This window comes from Stomoxys calcitrans, chromosome 4, assembly GCF_963082655.1.
Source record: "Stomoxys calcitrans chromosome 4, idStoCalc2.1, whole genome shotgun sequence".
NCBI lineage: Eukaryota > Metazoa > Arthropoda > Insecta > Diptera > Muscidae > Stomoxys > Stomoxys calcitrans.
This window is the reverse complement of record NC_081555.1, coordinates 13,514,054-13,541,833: the sequence shown is the minus strand read 5'-3', so window position 1 is coordinate 13,541,833 and position 27,780 is coordinate 13,514,054. Positions and strand designations below refer to the sequence as shown.

Sequence of the window (27,780 nt, the reverse complement as noted above, 5' to 3'; positions counted from 1 at the left end):
TTCAGATTTAGATATAGCTCCCATATATATTTTCCATCCGATATGGCTTTTGAAGGCTCTAGAGGCCACAATTCTATTCATTATATCAGGGGTATGATATAGTCGGCTCAGCCCGACCTTTGCCTTTCCTTACTGGTATTCTATAAAAAAAAATGTTCTATGTTTTAGTACTTGGAAATTTTTTTTTTATTATTAATTTTTTTTTGTTTTTTTTTTTCAAAACACTGTGCCATACAATGTGAAGCAGACGAATATCTACCCCTTATCTCTTACTACTTCAATCTATTCTCTCTGACAATAAAATATTTTATGATGTACATCATAGGACAGTTAAAAAGACGTCATCAAGAATACGTAGCTAAGCAATCGGCTGTGGTAAAACCTTTGGTTTTTTCCCGATTCTCAGTTGGAGAGGGAGAGAGAGTATCAGATGAATGTTAGTCAAGGAAATCAAGGCATGCATTTTAAGTCATCTGCTTGACTGACCACAAAACAACAAAGTCTATGGCATAGCCGTAAACGACAATGTTTTGAGAAGTAGTTGTTACACAAAAAACTAATTTATGACGCTGGCATTAACAGACAATATATTGATGGAAGTTTTCTAAGATTGTGGTAATTATAAAATTGCCAAGTCAATTTGTGATTAAAATTTGAAGTATTTGTGAAACTGATTAAATAAGAACTAATCATACTCATTGGTTAGACGTAGGGAAAAGTAAGCAAACGCAATTTTCAACTAAAAGCTCAACACTGTAGATCACTTTCAGATTCATAATCTGGATTGTGGAAAATACCAAGCCTCAGGCCAAACAAAGATACAGATGAGTTGAAGTTTTTATTCGATTTTTTATTCGTACCTTGAAACCTTTACAGTAATAGGGGGAGCGTCCCACTCAAAGAGCCCCCCCGAAAACGGGCATATAGACAGATCAAAGCAAAATGAAACTTAAATGAACTGTATTTTGGTTTAGAGTGTGAATTCGATAGAATTATTAGGGGCGACTTCCATATTGTCGATATTGCCCGTTTGGGTAAATTTTTGTGGTGGGGCGTTCCCCTTAGTTAAGTGCCCTTAAATTTAAATATATGATTTGTGTTTCGGGAATACTTCTTGATAGTGGGTCTAAGACGCTAGCTTAAAACAGATTCGTACCCTCTATGCCCCTACCTTTTCCTTCAATCCTGCATTTTACCGATCGTTCTATGGCCGGCGTTTTATAGCCTTCGATTTAAATCACATGTTACAATACTGACCGTAGCGTAGGAGGCCACCGTAGCGCAGAGGTTAGCATGTCCGCCTATGACGCTGAACGCCTGGGTTCGAATCCTGGCGAGACCATCAGAAAAAAATTTTCACCGGTGGTTTTCCCCTCCTAATGCTGGCGACATTTGTGAGGTACTATGCCATGTAAAACTTCTCTATAAAGAGGTGTCGCACTGCGGCTCGCCGTTCGGACTCGGCTATAAAAAGGAGGCCCCTTATCATTGAGCTTAAACTTAAATCGGACTGCACTCATTGATATGTGAGAAGTTTGCCCCTGTCCCTTAGTGGAATGTTCATGGGCAAAATTTGCAATTTTTACTATACTGACCGATGTATAAGCCCGGTCCAGGGAAAATATTGGTGTTAGGGCGTTCCCCCTATGTACTTAACCCCAAAATTTAAATCTCAGATTTGTATTTTTGAGTAACTATAAAGGTGTAAAAAAAATCAACCCCCTCATCTCAATATGTACATCTCGGATATATCGGGACTCGTCGTCATTAGAAAAAACATTTGGAATTAGAACTCCTTTAAGCATAACATGAAAGCGCATTAAGCTCGGCCGGACCGAATCTTATATACCCTTAGATCGCATTTGACACGTTTTTGAATGACTTTTAAATGTATAGGAGATGGATCTACAGCTACATATGAACCGTACTTGTCATAAAAAAATACCACGCTTACAATTTCAGGGGAATAATTGCGCCCCTAGAGGCTCAAGAAGTCAAATCGGGCGATCGGTTTATATGGGCGCTATATCAGGACATAAACAAATTCGGACTGTATTTAAATGAATTCTATACCAAAGTTTTACGTGCAAAATTTCAGCCAAATCGGGTGGTAATTGCGCCTTCTAGAGGTTCAAAAAGTCAAATCTGAGGATCGGTTTCTATGGCAGCTTTACCAGGCTTTGAACCGATGCATGGCACAATTATTAAATATCGAAACAAAACAACTTGTGTAAATTTTCAGTCAAAGCGAATAAGAATTCCGCCCTCTAGAGACTCAAGAAGTCAAAATGCGAGGTCGGTTTATATGAGAGGTATTTCAGGTTATGAACCAATATGGCCCATTCTTGGCAAATCTGTTGGAAGTCAAAACAGAAGGCCTCCTGCGATATTTCAACCAAATAGGCTAATAATTCCGCTCTCTTGTTGTGCCTCAGATCATTATTTCGATGTGTTACAAACGAAATGAGGAAATTAGTATACTCCCATCCTATAGTAGAGGGTATTAAAATTGGTCCTTCGAGTACATTAGGTTGTGTATAGACCATAATATTTAATGGTCCTGCGAACACATACAGTTCGCATTCGACCACAAAACAGTCTTCCGACAATTCCCCCGAAAAAATAAAATAAAAAAAGTTCTTTGACCATACAAAATTTATGCATATAAAAGTGACCTTCGAGAATATAAATTGGTCCTCAGACTTTATAAAATTGTCCTTTAACTTCAAAAAAATAGTCCTCAGACCATTTGAAGTGGTCATTAGACCCTTTACAGTGGTCCTTAGACCCTATAAAGTGGATTTTAGACCACAACAAGTGGTTCTTAGACCCTATAAAGTGGTTCTAAGACCACATAAAGTGGTCCTTGGACCATATTAAATGGTGCTTAGACCGAATAAAGTGGTTTTTAGACCTTATAAAGTGGCTTTTAGACTACGTTACCATAGACCATATAATCGGATCATTAGACCATATATAGTGGTAATAAGATCAAATAAAATGGTCCTTAGATCACATAAAGTAGTCCTTAGAATATAAACAGGAGTCCTTGGACCATACAAAGTAGTCTGTATACTATTTAAAGCGGTTCTTAGACCATATACAGTGGTCTTTAGACCATATACAGGGGTCTTTAAACCATATACAATGGTCCTCAGACCAAATAAAGTGGTCTGTAGACCCTATAAAGTGGTCTTTAGACCCCATAAAGTGGTCCTCATCAACATATGGTCCTTAGACCCTATAAGTGATCCTTGGATGCTATGAAGTGGTCGTTATATCATTTAAAGTGCTATATACAATGTTCCTTCGACCTTATAGTATTCCTTAAACCATATAAAGTGCTTCTAAGAACATATAAAGTGGTCTTAAGACCATTCAAAGTGGTTCTTAGACCATCTACAGTGGTCATTAAGCTATATATTGTTCCTTAAACCATATAGAGTGGTCCTTAATTCATGTAAAGTGGTCTTAAGACCATTTAAAGTGGTTCTCAGGCTATATACAGTGGTCCTTAGACCATATGCAGTGATCCTTAAACTATACACAGTGGTCTTAAGCCCATAAAAAGTGATCCTTAGACCTTATAAAGTGGTCCTTGGACACTTAAAAACGGTATTTAGACCACTTAAAGTAATTCTTGGACCATTTGCCGTGGTCTTTGATACCTATAAAGTGGCCTTAGACCCTATGAGGTGGTCCTTGCATCATATACAGTGGTCCTTAGACCATATAGTGTTCCTAGACCCTAGAAAGTGGTCTTAAGAGCATTTAAAATGGTTTTTAGACCAATAAACAGCGGTCCGAAGACCATATAAAAATATATAAAGTAGTCCCTTGACTCTATAAAGAGGTCTTTGGACCATATAAAGTGGTCTTTAGATCATTTAAAGTGGTTATTGAACCATTTACAGTGGTCCTTAGGCCCTGTAAAATGCCCTTAGACCTTAAAAAGTGGTTCTTGGACCAAATAAAGAGGTCGTTAGACCATACACAGTGGTCTTTAGACTATATAGTGTTCCTTACACCGTGTAAAGTGCTCCTTAGACCATATAAAGTAGTCATTAAACCATATAAAGTATGCAAATTGATCCTAAGACCGTACAAAATGGTATTTAGATTATATAAGGCAGTCCTTAGACCATATGCAGGTACACGTAGACTATGCGTACCGGTACTTTGACCATATAGATTGGTCCTTAGACCATAAAAAGAGGTCCTTAAACGCTATAGAGTGGTCCTAAGACCCTATAAAGTTATCCTTGGACCCCTTAAGGAGGTCTTTAGATCATATGAAGTGGTTTTTAGACCATATGAAGTGGTCCGAAGACCATATAAAGTGGTCCTTAGACAATGTAAGACCAAATAAAGTGGTCCTTAGACAATATAAAGTGGTTCTTGGACACTAAAAAGTGGTCTTTAGACCATTCAGGTGGTTCAAAGACCATATACAGTGGCCCTTACACCATATACAGTGGTCCTTAGATATTGAGACAGAATATGTACGCAATGGAATTTAAATGTGTGTGCTTTATTTAAATTCAGTATACAGAGTGATATGGAAAATGAAAATTATTTTTTCAATACACAACAATTAATACTAAGGTAACTTAATCAAATTAATTATGTTGAACTAAAGTAGAATAACATAAAGTATTTTCAACATGCCTCCTCAACATTATTAATTTAACAATTAAGTTTAATGCCCATATTATTAGAACAATAAATATGTTTTGGTTTCGGTACTGGTTTTGTTAGAACATCCGCCAACATATCTTGTGTAGGCAAGTACCGCAGCTCAACAACTCCATTTTGTATTGTGTCCTTAATATAATGATACTTGTAGTGGATATGTTTTGTTCGAGAATGATGAGAACCGAACTCTGCCATTTTCTGCGCACTTTGAGAATCAGTATGTATTTTTATTGGTTTGCCATTGAATAATCCAAGTTCTTCAAGTATGTAACTTAAATATGAGGCTTCTTTAGCTGATTCAGTCAAAGCTATATATTCCGCTTCAGCACTAGAATGTGCAACCACCTTTTGTTTTTTGGATTCCCAGGTGACCGCTCCACCTGCTAGGAGAAAACAGAACCCAGTTTGAGATTTCCTATCATTGATATCTTGAGCCCAATTGGCGTCACAGAATCCCATGAGAGGTGCCGAATTCTTTTTATATATTATTGCTGCATTCCTTGTTGTACTCAAGTACCTTATTACTTGCAAAGCAGCATTATAATGTTGTTTCCGGGGGTCTTTTGAAAATTGCGATAATATGTTAACTGCACATGCAATATCTGGTCTACTATGCAATGCTACGTACAATAAATAACCAATTAATTCTTGATAGACTTTTTCATCCACTTTTTCCCTTTCTTCTTCATTGTTTGGGTCCTTTTCTAGTTTCACATTTGCAGACATAGGAATTTTCACAGGTTTGCAGTTTTCTAGCCCGTATTTCTTTACTAACTGCTTTATATATCCTGACTGCTAAATCGATAATTCATTTGGCTTTACATTTACTTCAAGACCAATACAATGTTGTGGTACGCCTAAGTCTCGAATATCAAATTTAGATTGCAGTGCCTTCACAAATTTTTTGGTCATCATTTGGTTATTACTTGCGATTACTATATCGTCTACATATAGTGCAACAATCATAAGTGTATCTTCACTTTGGACATAATAAATGCACTGGCCATAGTTTGATCGATGTAATCCAAACTCTAAAATTATAGCATCAATGCATTTAAACCATTGTCGTCCTGATTGTTTGAGTCCATAGATGGCTTTTTTCAATTTACACACTTTATGTTTTGTTGCCTCCTGAACAAACATCTCTGGTTGTTCCATGTATATTTCTTCGTCCAGTGTGCCATTTAGAAAAGCAGTTGATACATCCAATTGTCTTAATTGAAGATTATGCTCCACTGACAAAGCATAAATCAATCGCAATGAAGTTTGCCTTACAACTGGGGCAAATGTATCAACGTAGTCTAAGCCCATAACTTGAGTATAGCCTTTTGCTACAAGTCTCGCTTTTCGTTTTTCAACTGTCCCGTCAGGTTTTATTTTCGACTTGAAAACCCATTTGCAACCGATAGCTTTTCTTCCTTCAGGCAAGTTTGTCAAAGTCCAGGTATTATTCTTCATCAATGACGCGTATTTTGATTCAATTGCTTTACGCCATTCATCTGCATGATTTGATGATAAAGCCTCATTTATTGATCTTGGGTCCATACATTTTTCATCAACCTTTTTTTCCAAACGTCCACGATCTAAGCCTCTGCTTTATGGATTCAAACTGGTCTTGGTTATTACTTCCAGCATCTCTGACATTCTCGTTTGGAATTTCATTGGAACTCTCACCACTTTGACAGTCTTCATTTGAAAATTCCGAGTTGTCACACTCAAAAAACTCGTCATCCGTCTCATGGTCAACATCATCGGATGACCGATCATCATCGAATGGTTGATCATCATTATCAATTTTTGGAGATTTGATTTCAAATTCATAAAACAATTCTTTGTTTGTTTTGTTCACATTCTTGTACAATTCATTCTCAATGAATCTTACGTCACGACTTTTTACAACTTGTTTAGTGCCTGGTCTCCATAATCGATATGCCTTTGATTCAACGGAATAGCCCACTAATATATGTTCATCACTCCTGGCTTCCCATTTGGATTTGGACTTCTTGTTTAAAACGAAAGCCTTACATCCTATTTGGAGTAAATTTTTCACGCAAGGTTTCTTACCAGTCCATATTTCTTCAGGAGTTTTTTCATTGTTTAGATTTGTCGGACATCTGTTTCTTATATACACTGACGTGTTAATCAGTTCCGCCCACAAGGAAGTTGGTAAATCAGCATCTAACATACAGGAACGACCCATTTCCACCAAAGTACGATTCATACGTTCGGAAACACCGTTCTGTTGAGGGGTGTACTCCACTGTTAGCTGACGTTTAATTACATTTTTCTTCAAAAAATTCGAAAAATCTGCCCCAACCAACTCTTTTGCATTGTCACTTCGAAGTATTTTTATCCTTTTTCCAGTTTCATTTTCAACAGCCTGTTTAAATTCTTTAAATTTCTCTAAATATTCGTTCTTTTGTCTCAGAAAATAGACATACACTTTGCGAGAGAAATCGTCAATGAAAGTTGCAAAATAAATACTTCATCCCATAGACTCACACTTCATAGGACCACATAAGTCTGTGTGAATAAGTTGCAATATTTCCGTGGAAGATTTTTCATTTTTATGTGGGAAGGATAATCTAGTCTGCTTTCCACGAATACAAGCTTCGCAATCAATTTGCATCGCATTCAAATTTGGCAATCCATTTACCATAGAAAAAGACGAAAGTCGGCTTAAGTCCTTACAATTTAAGTGCCCATATCGCCGATGCCACAAATTAAAATTCTTTTCGTTGCTTTGATGCACTGTATTTGCAGCCTTTTTATCTTCAAACAAATTGACGAAATATACATTGTTTCTCTTGTGGCCTTCAATCAAAATTTCATTTTTTCTCAAAATTAAAGCCTTTTTGCCCTCCATGGTTACTTTACAACCGGAGTCTGTAGCTTTACTGGTCGACACAAGGTTACATTTCAAATGTGGTACATATAGTGCGTTATCAAAGTGTATGGTCTTCTTTTTTCCTTGTACATTTACAAAAATCGAAACTTTACCAATACCTTTGACGCATACCTCTTTGTCGTCTGCCAGTTTTACTTTACCATTATAACCTTTGTTGAGTTGGATAAATAGAGATTCCTCATTACACATATGGGAAGTCGCTCCACTATCTATTATCCATTCGCGATTAGATTTCACGATCATAGCAGTTTCTGTTGCACCCATGCATTTTGCTTTTTCCTCAACACCGCGAGAGTTTTCCTCAAATGACAATTTTTCTCTACATTCGCTGGCTTTATGTCCTTTCTTTTTACAACGAAAACATTTAAAAGTCTTTTTGAACATACCTTCAGCTTGAGTTTTGTTGTAATTTGAACCATATTGATGTTGCTTTCTTGCGTAATGTTTACCTTTCATTGCAGAATCTTGATCTAACGCATTTTTATCACCAATTTCCAACAAACGCGCCTTCAACACCTCAACTTTCGGAAATTCGTTTGCAGTATCCACGGCAGCCTTAATAGCTGAAAATTTCTCTGGCAATGCATCTACAATTATAACCGCAAGAAGGTCTTCATCCAATTCAACACCCATTTCACGAATCGAAGCAGCACAAACGTCGAATTCAATTAAAAATTCCGACACGCTCTGGTTTTCAGACATTTTGAAGTTTAGCAGCTTCCTGTAGCACTCTATCTTCTTTCTGATAGTCTTTCGATCAAAAGTATCTTCCAGATGTTTCCACATTTCACTTGATGACTTGATATGTCTCACCATACTCACTATGTTTGCTTCCAAGGATATCAAAATTTCGGCTCTTGCATCCATATCCTTTTCCTTGAATTTTTTCAGGGTCTCCATCTTGGTTTCAAATTGAGTTCTCTGCTCACTCGTTGCATTTTGAGGTAAAATTGGAACTTCCGGACATTTTTCTTCACCCATCACAATATTCAGCAATCTATTTTTATGCAAAATAGCCTCCATTTGCGTTTTCCATGTCAAAAAATTGTTGCCGTTGAACAACGGAAAGCGTCCATTAAACGTAGACATTTTTCAACAGATCAGGATACACAGCTTACCAATTGCAAAAAATTTTTCTGACCTACAGAAAATTTCAGCCTTTGAATCGCTTTTCCAGGTATACACAGCTTCCCAATTTAACAATTTTTCTGTCCAACAGAAAATTTCACCTTTTGAATTTCTGTTCCCGGTACACAAAGCTCACCAATTCAATATTTTTCTGACCTACAGAAACGACGGCCTTTGAATTGCTAGTCCAGATTATGTAGTTTGAATTATTCTTATTTGCTCAAAATTCGTGTTATGAGTTCTGGGCCCATAACCTATTGAGACAGAATATGTACGCAATGGAATTTAAATGTGTGTGCTTTATTTAAATTCAGTATACAGAGTGATATGGAAAATGAAAATTATTTTTTCAATACACAACAATTAATACTAAGGTAACTTAATCAAATTAATTATGTTGAACTAAAGTAGAATAACATAAAGTATTTTCAACATTAGATAATATTAAGTGGTTCTTGGACACTAAAAAGTGATATTTGCACAATTCAAGTGGTTCTAACATCATATACAGTGGTCTTTAGACCATATACAGTGATCCTAAGACCTTACACAGTGGTCCTTAGACCATATGGTCTTCCATAAACGGTATAAAGTGACCCTTAGACCATAAAGTGGTTCTTAGACCTTAAACTATATACAGTGGTCCATAGACCATATAAAAAGGTCTAAAGAGCATTTGAAGTGAACCATAAACAGCGATCCTTATCTCCTTCTTAGTAGTCCGTAAACCATGTTCCTTGGACTCTATAAAATGGTCTTTTGACCATTTAAAGTGGTCCTTAAACCATATACAGTGGTCCTTAGACCATATGGTCGTCCATAAACGATATAAAGTGGCCCTTAGACCATAAAGTGGTATTAAGACCACTTAAAGTGGTTCTTAGACCTTAAACTATATACAGTGGTCCATAGACCATATAAAAAGGTCTAAAGTGCATTTGAAGTGGACCATAAACAGCGGTCCTTACCTCTTTCTTAGTGGTCCGTAAATCATATAAAGTGGTCCGTATATATATGTATATTGTCCTTAGACGCTATAAAGTGGTCCTTAGACCCAATAAGTTGGACCTTGGACCTTATTAAGTGGTCTTTAGACTATATAAAGTGATTCTTAGACCAATTGAAGTGGTCCTTGGAACCCACAAAATGGCCTTAGACGACCTTATAAAGTGGTTTTTGGACCACATTAAGTGGTTTTTAGACCATATACAGTGATCCTTAAACCACATAGTTTTCCTTAAACCATATAAAGTGGTCCTTAGACCATATAAAATAGTCCTTAAACCATATAAAGTGTTCCTTAGACCATGTAAAATAATTTTAAGACCATATAAGATGGGCTTAAGATCCCAGAAGTTAGTCTTTAGACGATATAGTGTTCTTTGGACCCTCTAAAGTGGTCTTTTGGCCATTTAAAGTGGTTCTTAGACCAGCGGTCCCTAAACCATGTACAGTGGTCCTTAAACCATATGCAGTGTTTCTTAGACCATAAATTGTTCCTTAAACCAAGTAAAAGTCCGGCCGGACCAAATTTATTATATTTCCAGCCATGGAGGAGAATAAGAACAGCATAATATAGCGTTTTTTATCCAAATATATTTAAAAAAATAGACTTCAGTACAAATTCGTTAACTTTATGGCTTATTTGGTTTTTTTTTTTTAATAATTTTGAAATATTATATAAATTATTTTGGGCAAGTTTCATATATATTCAATACAAAAGTATGTATGTGTTTCTTTTTTTATCTAAATAAAACCATAATCTTGTTTAATCATATCCGCAGCCTTTTCGGCAATCATAAATACAGGCCCATTGGGATGGCCCGCCACAATATTTGGCATAACACTGGCATCCACCACACGTAAATTTTTCACACCATAAACTCGTAGGCGAGCATCCACTACAGCTTCTCTATCCGAAATGGGACCCATCTTGGCTGTACCCACTTGATGGCAGATGGTAAGAGTCAGATGGCGAGCATAGCACTCCAAATAAGGTCGCGAGGTTACTTCACCATATTCCCGACACTGAGGTATTTGATGCGCCAATAGACGAGCATTGATTTTACGCATTGCTGGTAGCTTTAAAAAGTCTATGGTTTTCTGCAAACCCTTTACACTCATATCCAAATCATGGGGATCACTAAAGTAGTTGGGGAAAATCAAGGGATACTCCTTGGCATTCTTATTCTTGAGAATAATGCGTCCTCGGCTTCGTGGCTTTAAAATCATGGGAAATATTAAAAAGACATAGGCATTGTTTCTGACAATGTCTTTATATAGAGCTTGAAAAATGTCTTGCTTAATGCCAAATCCTTTTACCACGGCAGGAATGGTATCTAAACCTCCAGCGACTAGAAAAAGCTCTACTTCAGGCCAGCCATCACCATTTGTGGAATTATCGAAATCGTAAAAGGCTAAAGCCTCCACACCTCCAGCCAAGGAGAGCAAGCTATCCTTTGAGGATAACTTAAGCATTTCTGCGCCGTCCAATAAAGCCTCAAGTTTGATGGAGGTGGCATTGGTCAAAATGGTAAGAACCGGGGCTATGTGGTCTTGCAGATTATGACCCACCGCCAAATCCACCAAAGGCGTTATGTGCAATTTCTTTAGGTGCTTGGCAGGTCCCACTCCCGAAAGCATCAACAATTGGGGAGTGTTTATGGCACCAGCCGAGGAGATTACTTCCTTACGGGCTCTTACATTAAAAGTTTGATTTTTTGACTCATATAAAACGCCATAGGCCGATTTGGTTCTGGGATCCAACAAAATCTTGGTGACCAAGGCATTTTTCTTTATATGAAGATTGGGTCGTTGACCTTTGAGGGGATAAAGATAGGCACGATTGGAGCTCCAACGCAACACCTGATCTGTGGTGGTTTGTAAAAAGGACACACATTTCTGCTGTTTGCCATTGTAATCACATTGGGCTAAACCATCTTCTTGACCCGCCCTCACAAAGGCCTCTGCTATGGCCGAATGCCTTTGGATGTATGATATCTTGACAGGTCCTTGACGACCCACAAATTGACTTTCGGCATCTGGCACTAGGGAATCTTCCAATTTTCTAAAATAGGGCAAAACCTGCTCGAAATTCCAGCCTTCATTGCCCAAGGCAGCCCATTGATCATAGTCTCTATGATTTCCGCGAGTATACATCATAAAATTAAGCACCGAAGATCCGCCCATAACCTTGCCTCGGGGAAAATTGCAGCGATTATTGTCCAAGCCCAGGCAAAAACTTTTTGCAGGCTGGGTGCGATAATTCCAATTAATGTCTTGGCTTAATTGCAGCATATGCGCAGCCATGGGTATATCCATAATCAAAAGTTCAGGACCTCCAGCTTCGAGTAACAAAACGTTCCAATTGGGATTTTCCGATAGCCGGGCAGCCAAAGCACAGCCAGCTGTGCCAGCTCCCACCACAATGAAGTCATACTCCTCGAGCAGTGACACCTGATTGTCTTGGTTTTCCAAATTAGCCTGCCTTTGGCCATCTTGCAGAAATTCGAAGAAGAATTCTAAGATGCTGGTTTGACTTCTCTGACCTTGAGTCGATGATGCCAGCCAACATATGGCATAGATGAAAGGCAGAAAGGCACAACAATTCATAACAACACGAGACCGATATTTATTGCTGTTCACAATCAATCAGAACGATTAAAACTGAGACTCTTAAACTTTCCTAAAAGTAAATGGAGCTCGAGGGAGTCTTATGCTAGTTAACTAATTGCATAGTTTACGAATGAAAAAAAAAATTAGATAAATATTTTAAAAACCAGTTTTTCAGCTACAACGTATGGCTTACAAATATTAAGCCTGAATTTTAAAAAGTGCTGAATTTTAAAATATAAAACTCTCGGCAGCATTAAACTTTGTTATTTAATATGAGCACATAAATATCAGGTTATAGATCGATTTAGACCGTACTTGACACAGTTGTTGGAAGTCATAAGGGAACACTATGTGCAAAATTTTAGCCACATCGGACGACATTTGTGGCTTCCAGGGTCTCAAGAAGTCAAATCGGGAGATCGGTTTATATGGGAGCTATATCAGTTTATGGACCGATTTGAACCGTACTTGGCAATGTTGTTGGAAGTCATAACAGAACACTACGTGCAAAATTTCAGCCAAATCGGACAAAAATTGTGGCTTCCAGGGGCTCAAGAAGTCAAATCGGGAGATCGGTTTATATGGGAGCTATATTAGATAATGGACCGATTTGAACCGTACTTGGCACAGTTGTTGGAAGTCATAACAGAACACTATGTGCGAAATTTCAGCCAAATCGGACAAAAATTGCTGCTTCCAGGGGCTCAAGAAGTCAAATCGAGAGATCGGTTTATATGGGAGCTATATCAGATTATGGGCCGATTTGAACCGTACTTGGCAATGTTGTTGGAACAGAACACTACGTGCAAAATTTCAGCCAAATCGGACAAAAATTGCGGCTTCCAGGGGCTCGAGAAGTCAAATCGGGTGATTGGTTTATATGGGAGCTATATCCTAATCTGAACCGATATGGCCCATGTGCAATCCCCAACAACCTACATCAATATAAGGTAAATTTGCAAATTTTTCCCATGAACATTCCATTAAGGAACAGGGGCAAACTTCTCACATATCAATGAGTGCAGTCCGATTCAAGTTTAAGCTCAATGATAAGGGGCCTCCTTTTTATAGCCGAGTCCGAACGGCGTGCCGCAATGGGACACCTCTTTGGAGAGAAGTTTTAAATGGCATAGTACCTCAAAAATGTTGCCGGCATTAGGAGGGGAAAACCACTGCTGAAAATTTTTTCTGATGGTCTCGCCAGGATTCGAACCCAGGCGTTCAGCGTCATAGGCGGACATGCTAACCTCTGCGCTACGGTGGCCTCCGATATAAGGTATCTTTGCAAAAATTTCAACCAGCTAGCTTTACGTGTTTCAACGCTATCGCGATTTCGACAGACGGACATGGCTAGATCGAATCAGAATGGGGTCGCACATCATTATTTCGAGGCGCTACAAACAGAATTACTAGGTTAGTATACCCCTATCCTATAGTGGTGGGTATAACAAATCACCAAAAAAAAACCTTGCTAAATTCGGCCGGGCCGCATCTTATATACCCTCCACCATGGAACACATTTGACTCGTTCTTTTCCCGGGATCTTTTTTTAGGCGAACAAAGGATAATGGATAAGAATTACTATGCTATTGGTATGGTACGATTTAGACCATAATTGATTTGAATATTGGAGACCAGAGTAGAACTCATTGTGCAAAATTTCAGCCAAGTCGAATAAGAATTGAGCCCTTCAGATGATCAAGAAGTCAAATAGGGACGTCGGTTTATAGGAAAGCTGTATCAGGCTATAAACCGATTCGAACCATATTTGAGACGTATGTGGAAGGTCATGGGAGAAGACGTTGTACAAAATTTCAGCCAAATCGGATGATAATTGCGCCCCCTAGAGGCTCAAACAGCGCCCTCTAGAGGTTCAAAAAGCAACCTCTAGAGGCTCAAAAAGCGCCCTCTAGAAGCTCAAAAAGCTCCCTCTAGAGGCTCAAAAAGCGCCCTCTAGAGGCTCAAACAGCGCCCTCTAGAGACTCAAAAAGCGCCCTCTAGAGGCTCAAAAAGCGCCCTTTAGAGGCTCAAAAGCGCACTCTAGAGGCTCAAAAAGCGCCCTCTAGAGGCTCAAAAAGCGCCCTCTATAGGCTCAAAAAGCACCCTCTAGAGAGGCTCAAGATTCCAGATCGATTTATGTGGAAGCTATATATGATCATGAACCGATTTGGACCAGTAGTTGGAAGTCATAACAAAACACGTCATGCCGAATTTCAGCCAAATTGGATAAGAATTGAGCCCTCTAGTGGCTCAAGTAGTCAAGATTCAAGATCGGTTTATATACCAAAACATGGAGCGATATGGTCTATTTTCAATTCCAATCGTCCTACACTAATAAAAAGTATTTGTGTAATATTTCAAGCGGCTGGCTTTACTCCTTCGAAACTTAGCGTGCTTTGGCAGACAGACGGAGGGACATGGCTAGATCGACTTAAAATGTCATGACGATCAAGAATATATATATTGGGTTGCCCAAAAAGTAATTGCGGATTTTTCATATAGTCGACGTTGACAAATTTTTTCACAGCTTGTGAGTCTGTAATTGCATTCTTTCTTCTTTCAGTTATCAGCTGTTACTTTTAGCTTGCTTTAGAAAAAAAGTGTAAAAAAAGTATATTTGATTAAAGTTCATTCTAAGTTTTATTAAAAATGCATTTACTTTCTTTTAAAAAATCCGCAATTACTTTTTGGGCAACCCAATACTTTACGGGGTCTAAGACGAATATTTCGAGGAGTTACAAATAGAAACCTATGTAAACAAGACACTGATACTACCCGTGCGGTTATATGGTTCTGCAGCATGGGTATTTGTGAAAGCAGATGAGGCAGTGCTTGGAGTGTTTGGAGTGTTTGAGAGAAAGATTCTTCGTAAAATATATGGACCAGTTTGCGTTAATGGAAAATATAGAAAGAATATTCTTCTTTCAGTTATCAGCTGTTACTTTTAGCTTGCTTTAGAAAAAAAGTGTAAAAAAAGTATATTTGATTAAAGTTCATTCTAAGTTTTATTAAAAATGCATTGACTTTCTTTTAAAAAATCCGCAATTACTTTTTGGCCAACCCAATACTTTATGGGGTCTAAGACGAATATTTCGAGGAGTTACAAATAGAAACCTATATACACAAGACACTGATACTACCCGTGCTGTTATATGGTTCTGCAGCATGGGTATTTGTGAAAGCAGATGAGGCAGTGCTTGGAGTGTTTGGAGTGTTTGAGAGAAAGATTCTTCGTAAAATATATGGACCAGTTTGCGTTAATGGAGAATATAGGCGACGTATGAACCACGAGCTGTATGACGACGATAGCATATTTAAACGCATCAAAATACAACGGCTGCGTTGGCTAGGTCATGTTGTCAGAATGGATGACGAAGCTCCAGCAGAGAAGTTTTTTGAAGGCAAAGGCGGTGGTACACGCAAACCGGGAAGACCAAAAGCCCGATGGAAAGATCAAGCGGTGGGAGACACCTCGAGAGTTGCTGTGAGAGATTTTAGAATGAGCGCAGAAGATCGAGGCGTTTGGAACGCTATTCTACGTTCGGCTAGTGAAACAAATGCTCTATCGTAGTATGTGGGAGGGTATTAAAAAATAAACAAATATATATATAGAAAATATAAAAAAATAGGAAAAAAAAATAAGCAATACATGTATAAATCACCAATACATTCAAATGCAAATAACTATTCATAGAGAAGCAAAAAACATTCCAGCAAATTTTTTATTAAAAAAAATAGAAACAAAATTGTTTTAAAAATTCTGCTTGAATTCTAGGAATATATAACCAAATTTATGTACATGGTATACATACATTAAAACTTTTTTGTCATATAACCAAACTAGATCTGCCCATCTTGTAACGGTCATGTGACACGAAATGCTTGTTGGTATGTGTCAAACTACAAAAAAAAAAAATTAAATTTGCAAATGTGTCCCTTTAAAAATTACATACAAATGGATTTACCCCGTAGGTCAAAATCCAAACCGGATTGTCTTATTGTTATGCTATAATCAACTAAGCCGAAAAAAAATCTGACATGAATTCTGGAAAAGCCGTAAATAACACTTCATATCTAAAAATGGCCAAAGAAAGCATAAATATTCCAAAAAAACCAAATTCTATCCATAAGATAAGTGGGATTATCTGTTAGTTAGCAAACCAATGCCAACAGCCATATGGTGTTAAAAGTTAAATGCCTAAAACAATGGACTTGTTTGATTTTTAAATACATCACCAAAGGCAATAGCAATGACACCGGCTTTTGTGAACAGTGCCTGCGAAAAGACACAATGAAAACGTGCAAAAAGCAAACATTTTGAACAAAAACCAAAAGTATCACCATGTGAGTTATAAGGGATTTTAAAAATTGGTGAGAACACTATTTGGCATACATCAATTAGGTAGCAAACAATCGACTATGAAAATACCGATGGTAAAACCAATACCACCAGATGTTCGAAGCAATGATTTAAATAAAAACAAGTAAAAGCGTGCTAAGTCCGGCTGGGCCGAATCTTGGGAACGCATCATCATGGATTCTGCTAAAATGTGGGAGTTATATCTAGTTATAGACCGAATTGGACCGTACTTGGCGCAGTTGTTGAGAGTCATAAATGAATACTATGTGCAAAATTTCAGCCAAATCGGACAAAAATTGTGGCTTGCAAGGGCTCAAGAAGTCAAATCGGGAGATCGGTTTATATGGGAGCTCTATTTAAATCTGAACCGATATGGCCCATTTGCATATCCCAAGGACATACGCCAATACAAAGTATTTTTGCAAAATTTCAAGCGACTAGCTTTACGCGTTCGACCGCTATCGTGATTTCGACAGTCAAGTTCTTTTCCCGGAATCTCTTTTTAGGCGAAGAAAGGATAATAGATAAGAATTGCCATGCTATTGGACCTATATCAAGTTATGGTAAGATTTGGACCATAATTGATTTGAATGTTGGAGACCATAGTACAAGTCATTGTCAAAAATTTCAACTAAGTCGAATAAGAATTACACCCTTTGGAGGCTTAAGAAGCCAAAGAGAGAGATCGGTGTATAGGGAATCTGTATCAGGCTATAAACCGATTCACACCATATTAGAAACGCATGTGGAAGGTCATTGGAGAAGACGTTGTACAAAATTTCAGCCAAATCGGATGATAATTGCGCCCTCTAGAGGCTCAAACAGTGCCCTCTAGAGGCTCAAACAGTGCCCTCTAGAGGCTCAAAAAGCGCCCTCTAGAGGCTCAAAAAGCGCCCTCTAGAGAGGCTCAAGTTCCCAGATCGGTTTATGTGGCTGTTATATATGGTCATGAACCGATTTGGACCAGTTGTTGGAAGTCATAACGAAACATAAGCGAAATTTCAGCCAAATCGGATAAAAACCGCGGCTTGCAAGGGCTCAAGAAGTCAAATCGGGAGATCGTTTTATATGGAAGCTTTATCAGGTTATTGACCGATTTGGACCATACTTGGCACAGTTGTTGGAAGTCATAACAGAACCCAACATGTAAAATTGCAGCCAAATCAGACGAAATTTCAGGGGCTCAAGAAGTCAAATCGAGAGATCGGTTTATATGAGAGCTATATTAGGTTATAGAACGATTAAGACTTGAACCAGTTGTTGGAAGTCATAAGGGAACACTATGCGCAAAATTTCAGCCAAATTGGTCAAAAATTGTGGCTTTCATGGGTTCAGAAGTCAAAACGGGAGATCGGTTTATATGGGAGCTATATCAGTTTTATAACCGAATTGGCCCATACTTGGCGCAGTTGTTGGATGTCATAACGAATAACTATGTGCAAAATTTCAGCCAAATCGGACAAATATTGAGGGTTCCATGGGCTTAAGAAGTCAAATCGGGAGATCGGTTTATATAGAAGCTATATCTAAATCTGAACCGATATGATCCATTTGCAATCCCCAACGACCTACATCAATATTAAGTATTTGTGCAAAATTGTAAGCAACCTCTATTGTGATTTCGACAGACGGATCGACGGACATCGACGTCTAGATCGACTCAGAACGTCGAGACGATCAAGAAAACTTTATGGGGTCTTAGAAGAATATTTCGAGGTGTGACAAACGGAATTGCTAGATTAGTATACCCCCATTCTATGGTGGTGGGTATAAAAACGAATTTGATATCCAATTGAAGACCCATATGTTTGGCTCCCCCAAACGCCCCACTCCGAAATACCTGCCTATTATATATTGGGTTGCCCAAAAAGTAATTGCGGATTTTTTAAAAGAAAGTAAATGCATTTTTAATAACTCTTAGAATGAACTTCAATCAAATATACTTTTTTTACACTTTTTTTCTAAAGCAGGCTAAAAGTAACAGCTGATAACTGAAAGAAGAAAGAATGCGATTACAGAGTCACAAGCTGTGAAAAAAATTGTCAACGCCGACTATATGAAAAATCCGCAATTACTTTTTGGGCAACCCAATAAAAGGTATTTGAGGTGGAAATTGAGTAATTTTCGGGAAATTGATATTCATTTTCCGGACAAAGACCCTGGGGTTCACACCACCCTCAAACAGAACTTATCTACCCATGATGTCAATATGGGGCTCATTGAAAAATTAATTTGAGCACGAAGTTTATATTTACTTTAAGAGCCAAGTGACTGGTTGGCCACCCCACCCCCGAAATACCCCCTAAACCGGAAATATTTATTTTATTTCTAAATTTTTTTTTTTAAATAAAATTTTTTGAAAATATTTTTTTTTTTTTTATTTTTATAATATTTTTATTTTTTTTTTTTTTAACATTTGTTTGTAATGTTTTTTTATGATTTTTAATATTTTGTCTCTTTTTTATTATAAAATTTAAAACTTTTTTTTCTAGAAAATTTTTTGATTTAAATGCTTCTAGAACTGTTTTGATGAATTTTTGCTCTCCAAAACTGTTGTTTCTCTTACTCTACATGCAAAAACCAACGGCATGCGACAGCTTCTTGTTGTATATAAAAATAGTTTTGCCAATATGATAATAAAATTTTAATCAAAAATCTTTTTTGGCGGCAATTTTGTATGCACAAGCGATGTGAAGAAACTCGTACGTGCTTAATGGCATGTGAGCAACCATAAAAATCTAAAAAATAAAACCCCACACAAACTATGATTCTGCGCAAGTGCGACTATTTGGCTGCAGACAAAGAAATACTGCGTTTAAAATGACTTGAACATTTAAAATGAAAACGAAAGTTAAGTGAGGAATGAGTAGGCAGAAAAGAAATAACAACAAAAAAAAAAAAAAACAATTGGCCACAATCAAGAAGACTAGCTAGCCCTAGGCAAAATTTAAGAACTGTAGAGGCAGCCAATGAGTTAGGCAGACAGTCAGACAGACAGACAGCCAGTCTTGAAAAGAAAATTGAAACAATTAAAACAAAAAACCAAACAAATCCATACAGAGACATTCTTATGGCTAACCATCGGTATTGCCTTTGGCCAAACAAATACAACAGACAAGTGCTTGACTCTACAGACAAGTGGAAGCTGGAACTGCTGTTTATGGCCAGCCAAGAATTTTTTCAAAGCTGCTGAGCCACAACACCAAATTTTTTTTCTTATTCGTTTTCAAAGTTTAAGTTCAAACATCAAGACCATCAAGCCAGCTGAGCCGTTGGCGGCGCTGCTCATGACTCAATGAGGGGCTACCAAAGGGGGTATGCCAGGGTTTTGGTGGGCAAAGACAACCAGTTTTTTGCCAGCTTCTATTAATTTATAAAAGTCGGCGGCTGTGGCCGTTGCTGCTGCCATCACTGCCAACGCTGCTGTGGCTGCTGCGCCGCCGCTCTGCTCATTAAGAATATTGTAAAGACAAAACAGTGGATTTTTGTTTGGCTTTGTGTGGACTGTTTTGTGGATTTTTAGAAGTATCTGTCCCATAACATTGTTGGCCATTAAAACCAAAACATAAAACTTGGCTACAGACATTGCGAGTTAAGATCGGCAACAGAACGGTTGGTTAGCTAAAAAACGAGTGGCGATTCGCCCAATAAAAAATTAATAAAAAAAAATTCTAAAAGTTAGAAAAGAAAACGCAACGAATATAAGTTTCAAGAAAAACAGTGAAAAATATACAAGAAAAAAATCAAAGAAATTTAAAAAATCTAATAAAAGAGAAAAACAAAATTAAAAAAAAAAGTTTTATCTCAAATATTATGCAACATTTTTATTAAAAAAAAAAAAAATTCAAAACAAAAGTGAAAAACTTATCTAACAAAATGTTTGAACCTCGTTTTGTGTTGGCCACCTTGGCCTTAATCGCGCTTTCCCTGTCTGCCTCGATGGCCCAAGATCGCAATGTGATTTTGGAAACTTTGGATTTTCTGCGGCGCGGCCAAGAGGATGTGGAGCTGGAAAACTACGATAATCTGATACAAATGGAAGGCGAATACGATTTTATTGTGGTGGGCGCTGGCACTGCTGGCTGCACTTTGGCTGCCCGTCTCTCTGAGAATCCCAAATGGAAGGTCTTGCTCTTGGAGGCTGGTGGGCCGGAACGCCTCATCATGGATGTGCCCATTGTGGCCCATTTCCTGCAATTGGGTGAAATGAATTGGAAATATCGCACTCAGCCCTCGGACAAGGCCTGTCTGGCCATGAACAACAATCGCTGCAATTGGCCCAGAGGCAAAGTCATGGGTGGCTCCTCGGTACTCAACTACATGATGTACACACGAGGCAATCGCCGCGATTACGACCGCTGGGAGCAGCTGGGCAATGAGGGTTGGGGCTTCGATGATGTCTTGCCCTATTTCAAGAAATACGAAGGCTCCAGTGTGCCCGATGCCGATCCCGATATGGTGGGCCGCACAGGTCCTGTCAAGATTTCCTATGTCAATTGGCGTTCTGACATTGCCACCGCCTTTGTGGAGGCTGCCCAGCAAGATGGCTTGAAATACCGCGACTACAATGGCCATATACAAACTGGAGTGGCCTATTTGCACACCACCACCCGCAATTCCACCCGTTGGAGCTCCAACCGCTCCTACTTGTACCCCTTGAAGGGAAAACGCACCAATTTGCATGTCAAGAAAAATGCCTTGGTCACCAAGATTTTGATTGATCCCGACACCAAGACAGCCTATGGCGTTTTGGTCAACACCGATGGCCACGAACACAAAATCCTTGCTCGCCGTGAGGTTGTGGTAAGCGCTGGTGCCATTAACACCCCCCAATTGCTAATGTTGTCCGGTGTGGGTCCCGCCAAACATCTGAAGGAATTCGGCATAAAACCCTTGGTGGACTTGGCGGTGGGCTTCAATTTGCAGGATCACACTGCCCCGGCGGTGACCTTTACCACCAATGCCACTTCGTTGCATTTCGAAGATTTTGCCCAACCCAATTGGCTCAACAGATTCAATCGCCAAGAGGGACCCTATGGCTCTCCTGGAGGCTGCGAGGCCATTGCCTTCTGGGATTTGGATCATCCCAATGAGGAAGATGGCTGGCCCGATATTGAGCTGTTCCTGGTGGGTGGTTCCATGACCTCAAATCCTGCTATATCTCGTGGTTTTGGCCTCAAGAAGAATATCTATGACAATATGTTTGCCGAAATAGAGGAACGCAATCTGAATGCCTTCATGATATTCCCCATGATACTCAGGCCCAAGAGTCGTGGCCGTATTATGCTCAAATCCACCGATCCCTTCAAATACCCACTCATCTACTCCAACTATTTTACCCATCCCTATGATGTGGACATCTCGGTGCGGGGCCTATTGAAGGCCATTAGTCTCATGAACCAGGAGGGCTTTAAGAAAATCAATGCCAAAATGTGGGATCGCCGCGTGCCTGCCTGCATGAAGAACAACGAGTTTGCCTCCTATGGCTATTGGGAGTGTTATGTGCGTCACTTCACCTTTACCATTTATCACTACTCGGGCACCACCAAAATGGGTCCCAAGTCGGATAGAGCCGCTGTGGTGGATCCCCGCCTTAGGGTGTATGGCATTAAGAATTTGCGTGTAGCCGATGCCAGTATAATGCCAGAAATTATGTCTGGCCATCCCAATGGACCCGTATTCATGATTGCCGAGAAAGCTGCCGATATGATAAAACAGGATCATGGTTTCAAGCAGTAGCCAAGGTAAACTGTCACCCAGGGGAGAGATTATCTCGCCCTAAACTCCTAAAGAAAAGAAGCTGAGTGTTATTTATGGTCATTAAGTCATGTAGAAATTCTGCCCTTCATTTATTGCCAGATGTTTCAGTTCATTTTGTGGAATGTAGGAAACATTGTTAAACTGTTTTGTATTTTAGCGTAATCCTTCGCCACCCCTCCAAAAAAAAAAAACAAAACTACAAGCCATTAGATACCGAATATATAGTTGCCTTGAACGTGGATCCTAGATGTGGTTGTGAAATTGGTCTGCGCATGTGCGCAGTACACATTTTCATGCTGCATATAAAAGAGCATACCAAAGTATTGAGTGGCTTAATTTTATTCATAAAATTATATGGCTACTGTAAGCATGTTTTTATATATAAAAAAAAATTAAATGTAAATTTTTAGAAAGTCATTAGTTCATAAAAACCATAGGAAAAAAAACTTGCAGGAGTTGGCAATTTCCAAAGAAAAAAGGAAAACACAGTGGCAAAGGAAAGAAAGTAAAAATGGAAAATAAAAAATTAAGCGCCATCTGGTAGGGAAATTTGGAAAAATAACTGTAGTAACGATTCCTGGAGAGCGAAAAAAAAACAGAATTTAACAATGAAAATGTAGAATTTTGAGGAAAATGAGGAAACTTTTAAAAAGAAGTTTTGCAAAGCGCCCTCTTGCGGATAATATAGTGAAAAATAACCATTTAAAGTTAATTATAAATGATAATGACTAGCTTTGTACATATTCAAAATGACTTAGAAACCATAGAAAAAGTGGAAACTTAACACAATCTCAGAAGACAAAGAGCGCCATCTTTAGGGGAAATCGATCAATTTGATAAATGATGCTTATAATGCTGAAATTTTGAATAGAATAAAATGAGTTTGAAATTTCTGTGGAAAATATTGAGTTCTAATTGATTATGTACTTAATTATTTCCAAGCAGCGCCCTCTTGCGCAAATAATCTTTATAAGCTAAGGAATAAAGTCCCCGATAAATGGCAAATATTACACAGCATTATAGATTTTTTTCTAAGTGTTATGTGACTTAGAGCCCATTGTAAAAGAAAAGAGGAAACTTTAAAAAATCTCAGAAGAAAAAGGGCACCATTTTTTTGGAAATTGTAATAATTAGATAAAAGATGGCGCCCTTTGTCCTTTGGGATTTTTTTCTCTTTCGTGTCTTAAACCAACTAGACAAATGATTTTTAAAATGCTTAAATTTTTAATACAACAATATGAGTTAGAAATTTCTGTGGAAAATTTTTAATTCACCTTGTTTTCAATATAACACCCTAACAGAGCCATCTTGCGGAAATAATTATCATAAAGTAACGAAAATTATCACCGAGAAGGGTACATATAACACCACACTTTATACTGCTTTCCTAAGTTTTATGCTAAGGGGGACTACACAACTGTACAGGCTAACATATCAGCCTAAAACCTACACCGCTTGAGTTCAAATCCTGACGTATTCGAAAAGTATATCATATGGGTCTTATTGTAATAGATTTTGGGCCTAATTTCTCACATTGCACAAAGTTTAGGACACCGTAGCGCTGAGGTTAGCACATCCGCCTATGACATTGAGCGCCTGGGTTCGAATCCTGGTGGTTTGCATTACACAAAGTTTTGCTAGCGCCATCTAGCGGAGAAATTGTATTTATATATTAGTATTAAAAGTAAAAATAAATATTGAATAAAAATGAAATTAAAAAAAAATATATATAAATCTAAAAAAATATTAAAATTAAAAAAATATAATTAAAAACCTAAAAAAATGTATTAAAAAAAATTTAAGAAATTTTTGAACAAAAATTGCAAAAAATTTAAATTTTTTTTGAAAAATTATATAAAAAAATTGGAAAAAATATAAAAAATTAATAGCAAGTTTAAAAAAATTAAACAAATATATATGCATATATTTCCTTTTCTTAAATTAAATATAAATTAAAAAACAAAAACATTACATATTAAAAAATATAAATAAAAAAATTAAAAAAAAAATAAAAATAAAAAAAATTTAATTAAAACAAAGACTAAAAAAATATTAAAAACAAATATTTGTATGGAAAAAAATATTAAAAACTAGAAAAATAATTAATAATCTTAAAAAAATTTATGTAAAAAATTTTTGAAATTTAAAAATTAACTATTTTCGTTTTTTTAAACTTTATTTTAATATTCTTAATTTTTTGTTTAGTTTGCATTATTTTAAAATTTTTTTTCGAAAATTTTTACACTTTTCTCAAAAATTTTTTACAATTTTTTTATATATGTTTGTTTAGGATTTTTTTCTAGTTTTTAATAATTTTTTTTTCTTATTTTTTACATAAATTTTTTTTAATCTATTTTTTTATATTTTTTTTTAATTTTTGTTTTTTTTATTTGTTTTTTTTATTATTTTTTTTTTAATTATATTTTTTTTAATTTGTTTTTTTATTTACATTTTTTTAAATTTTTGTTTTTTTTATTAATATTTTTTTTATTTATAATTTTTTTTTAATTTTTAATATTTAAGAAAGGGAAATTTATGTATATATATATATATATATATATATATATATATATATATATATATATATATATATATATATATATATATATATATACCTATATATATATATATATATATATATATATATATATATATATATATATATATATATATATATATATATATATATATATATATATATATATATATATATATATATATATATATATATATATATATATATATATATATATATATATATATATATATATATATATATATATATATATATATATATATATATATATATATATATATATATATATACATATATATATATATATATATATATATATACATATATATATATATTTTTTTATTTTTTTTTTAACTTGTTATTAATTTTTGAAATTTCTTTTCCAATTTTTTAAATATTATTATTCAAAAAATGTTTAAAAATTTTTAGAAAAAAATTTAAAAAAATTTAAAAAATAATACAAATTAAAAACAAAATAGAATGTTAAAAAAAAAGTTTTAAAAACAAAAATTTAATTTTTTTTTTTAATTTTAAAATTTTGCTATAGGAAGTGGGAGCCACTACAAAATGTGAATTCAAAATATTTTTTGATAAAAAAACGCCTACACCAAAAGTTATGGAAACAAATTTTAACACATTTTTTTCAAATTTTTATCAAATTTATAGAAAAGCTTTAATATTTCACTTAATGATGGAACACTACTTTATTCATATAATTGCCGTAGCTGGTCTTGTAAAAGTCTACAGAATAGACACAACCTATTTCCCTATCACGCTAACTTTGTTCTATAGAATTGAAGATCTCAACAGGTAAAGGCGCCGATTTTGAGGCCTGATAGCATTGCTTGTTTTGCATCCGCAAAGCCTGGTCTCCGAATCATAAGTTTATATCTTTCTCTTATTGAGTGACATTGCCAGTTTAGTACTCACCTTTCAAGGAGAAGAACAGAATTACTGCTTAAAAACATCAGAAGTTCAATGTGAGTGTCTAACATGTGTTCCATATATTTAATGGGGTATTTCAGGAGGAATAAATAAAGACGGTTGAGGAATCCTTTGTCAAACTTTTAGAAGTTTCAAGGTAGTCCACTTGGAAGCTTAACTTTGGAAGGCATACGGTCTTTCTATTAGAGCGCTTTTATCAGGCTTTACTAATTTTCCCACTGGGATGTCAGAGCTCAAAAAGCAGACCCTAAACTCCTAAAGACTTGTAAATATCACACTATAACACTGTTCGCGAGGGTTCAAATCCTGGCGACACGGTCAAAAAAAAAAATTCAGCGGTGGTTTTCGCCTCCTAATGTTGGCAACATTTGTGAAACATCTCTTCAAAGAGGTGTCGCACTGCGGAACGCAATCATGAAATCATTCCAAATAAATGATTTTAATTAACAAACGTTTATAATTAAAATTTCTAACAACCACTTAAAACACAGCAGGTTTCGTTACCAGTCAATAAAATACTAAGTCAAAACAGCTAACCAAAACTACAGATGGCCCCCATATTCAAAATAAAATGATGTTTGCTATTATTTATATATTTTTTTCCAACAATTTTGTGCCTGTAAATACCAAGAAAAGTAACCGAATTGCATATTATCACAATTTTTTTAGTTTTTTTTTATTTATTATTTTACAATAATTGTAACCAATTCGTTTTTATATAAATATTTTTTTAATTTATTTTCAACTTTTCCTTGTTTTTAGTATTTCTCTTCTTTTGCCACATTTGCCTGGAAATTGTGTTTATTTTCTTGAAATTTGTTGTTATTATAAAGAAAATATTCACTGGTTACAACTTTACTTAGTTTTACCACACACATTTTTTTTAGAAATAAGTACTACGAACTGATAATTAAGTTAATACGTTTAAGTGATAATAATAAAAAAAATATATAAAATAAATTTATTGTAAAACTTGTTTATTGAATTTTGTTTTCATTTTGGGAGGGAAGAAAAAGCGAGGCAAAAACCTTATGCACCTTAACATTGACATAGATGAAACCAAGGTACAGCCAATAGGGCTCCGGAAGGCGAATCTGGAAAATATTCTGAAAATCGTTTTATATGGGAGTTACAACTGGTTATGGACAAATTCAGTCCATATTTGCTACGAATATCAAAAATAGAAGCCACATTCAATAGAAATTGGTTTCTTTAGAGGCTCAAGAAGTCAGATCAGAATATCGATTCATATGGAAGCTATATCATGTTATAGTCCGATTCGGATCATAATTGTAGCCATGGTGGAAAATTTCAACCAAATCGGTAATGAATTGTGTTATTTAGAGGCAGAGAAAGTTAAATCTAGAGGTAGATTTTTAAATCGTAGTTAAATATAGAGGTAGATTTTTGTATAAGGTGTCAAGCAATAGAGAACAAATACAGTAAGCCAACGCGTGAATTGTTAACTAAATCAAAAAATTAAGAGGCTCAACGGTCTTACCTGGAGTTCAGTTATACGGGAGCGGCTTTAGACTTAAAAAAAAAAAACAAACACGGTTTCTTTTGATTAACAATATTGTTTTTCAAAACCCGGTTTTTTCGTATGAAAACCCGGTTTTTTCGTAAAAGCTCTTGTTTTTTAAAGCAAACTGATTTTTCATAAAAATTTGTTTCTCTTAATAAGTTTTTCAAAACCCGGTTTTTTCTTATGAAAACCCGGTTTTTTCGTATGAAAACCCGGTTTTTTCGTAAAAGCTCTTGTTTTTTAAAGCAAACTGATTTTTCATAAAAATTTGTTTCTGTTAATAAGATTTTCAAAACCCGTTTTTTTCG

General features: G+C 36.2%; 2 protein-coding genes across 2 annotated transcripts; one reads left to right on the top strand and one right to left on the bottom strand.

Annotated features, from left to right (window-relative positions):
• Window positions 1-10,477: 10,477 nt before the first annotated feature.
• LOC106084273 (glucose dehydrogenase [FAD, quinone]-like) lies at window positions 10,478-12,343 on the bottom strand. The gene has a single exon (XM_013247845.2). It carries the CDS (start codon window positions 12,341-12,343, stop codon window positions 10,478-10,480), a length of 1,866 nt encoding a protein of 621 aa, XP_013103299.2.
• A 7,961-nt stretch (window positions 12,344-20,304) lies between these two features.
• On the top strand, window positions 20,305-22,647 carry LOC106084291 (glucose dehydrogenase [FAD, quinone]). Its single transcript, XM_059368179.1, has one exon. It carries the CDS (start codon window positions 20,583-20,585, stop codon window positions 22,443-22,445), a length of 1,863 nt encoding a protein of 620 aa, XP_059224162.1. The 5' UTR covers window positions 20,305-20,582; the 3' UTR covers window positions 22,446-22,647.
• The last annotated feature ends 5,133 nt before the right edge of the window (window positions 22,648-27,780 follow it).

What these genes read in the sequence shown, in the direction of transcription:
- LOC106084291 (XM_059368179.1), top strand. Translation starts at nt 20,583, where the DNA reads ATGTTTGAACCTCGTTTTGTGTTGGCCACCTTGGCCTTAATCGCGCTT.
- LOC106084273 (XM_013247845.2), bottom strand. Translation starts at nt 12,343, where the DNA reads ATGAATTGTTGTGCCTTTCTGCCTTTCATCTATGCCATATGTTGGCTG.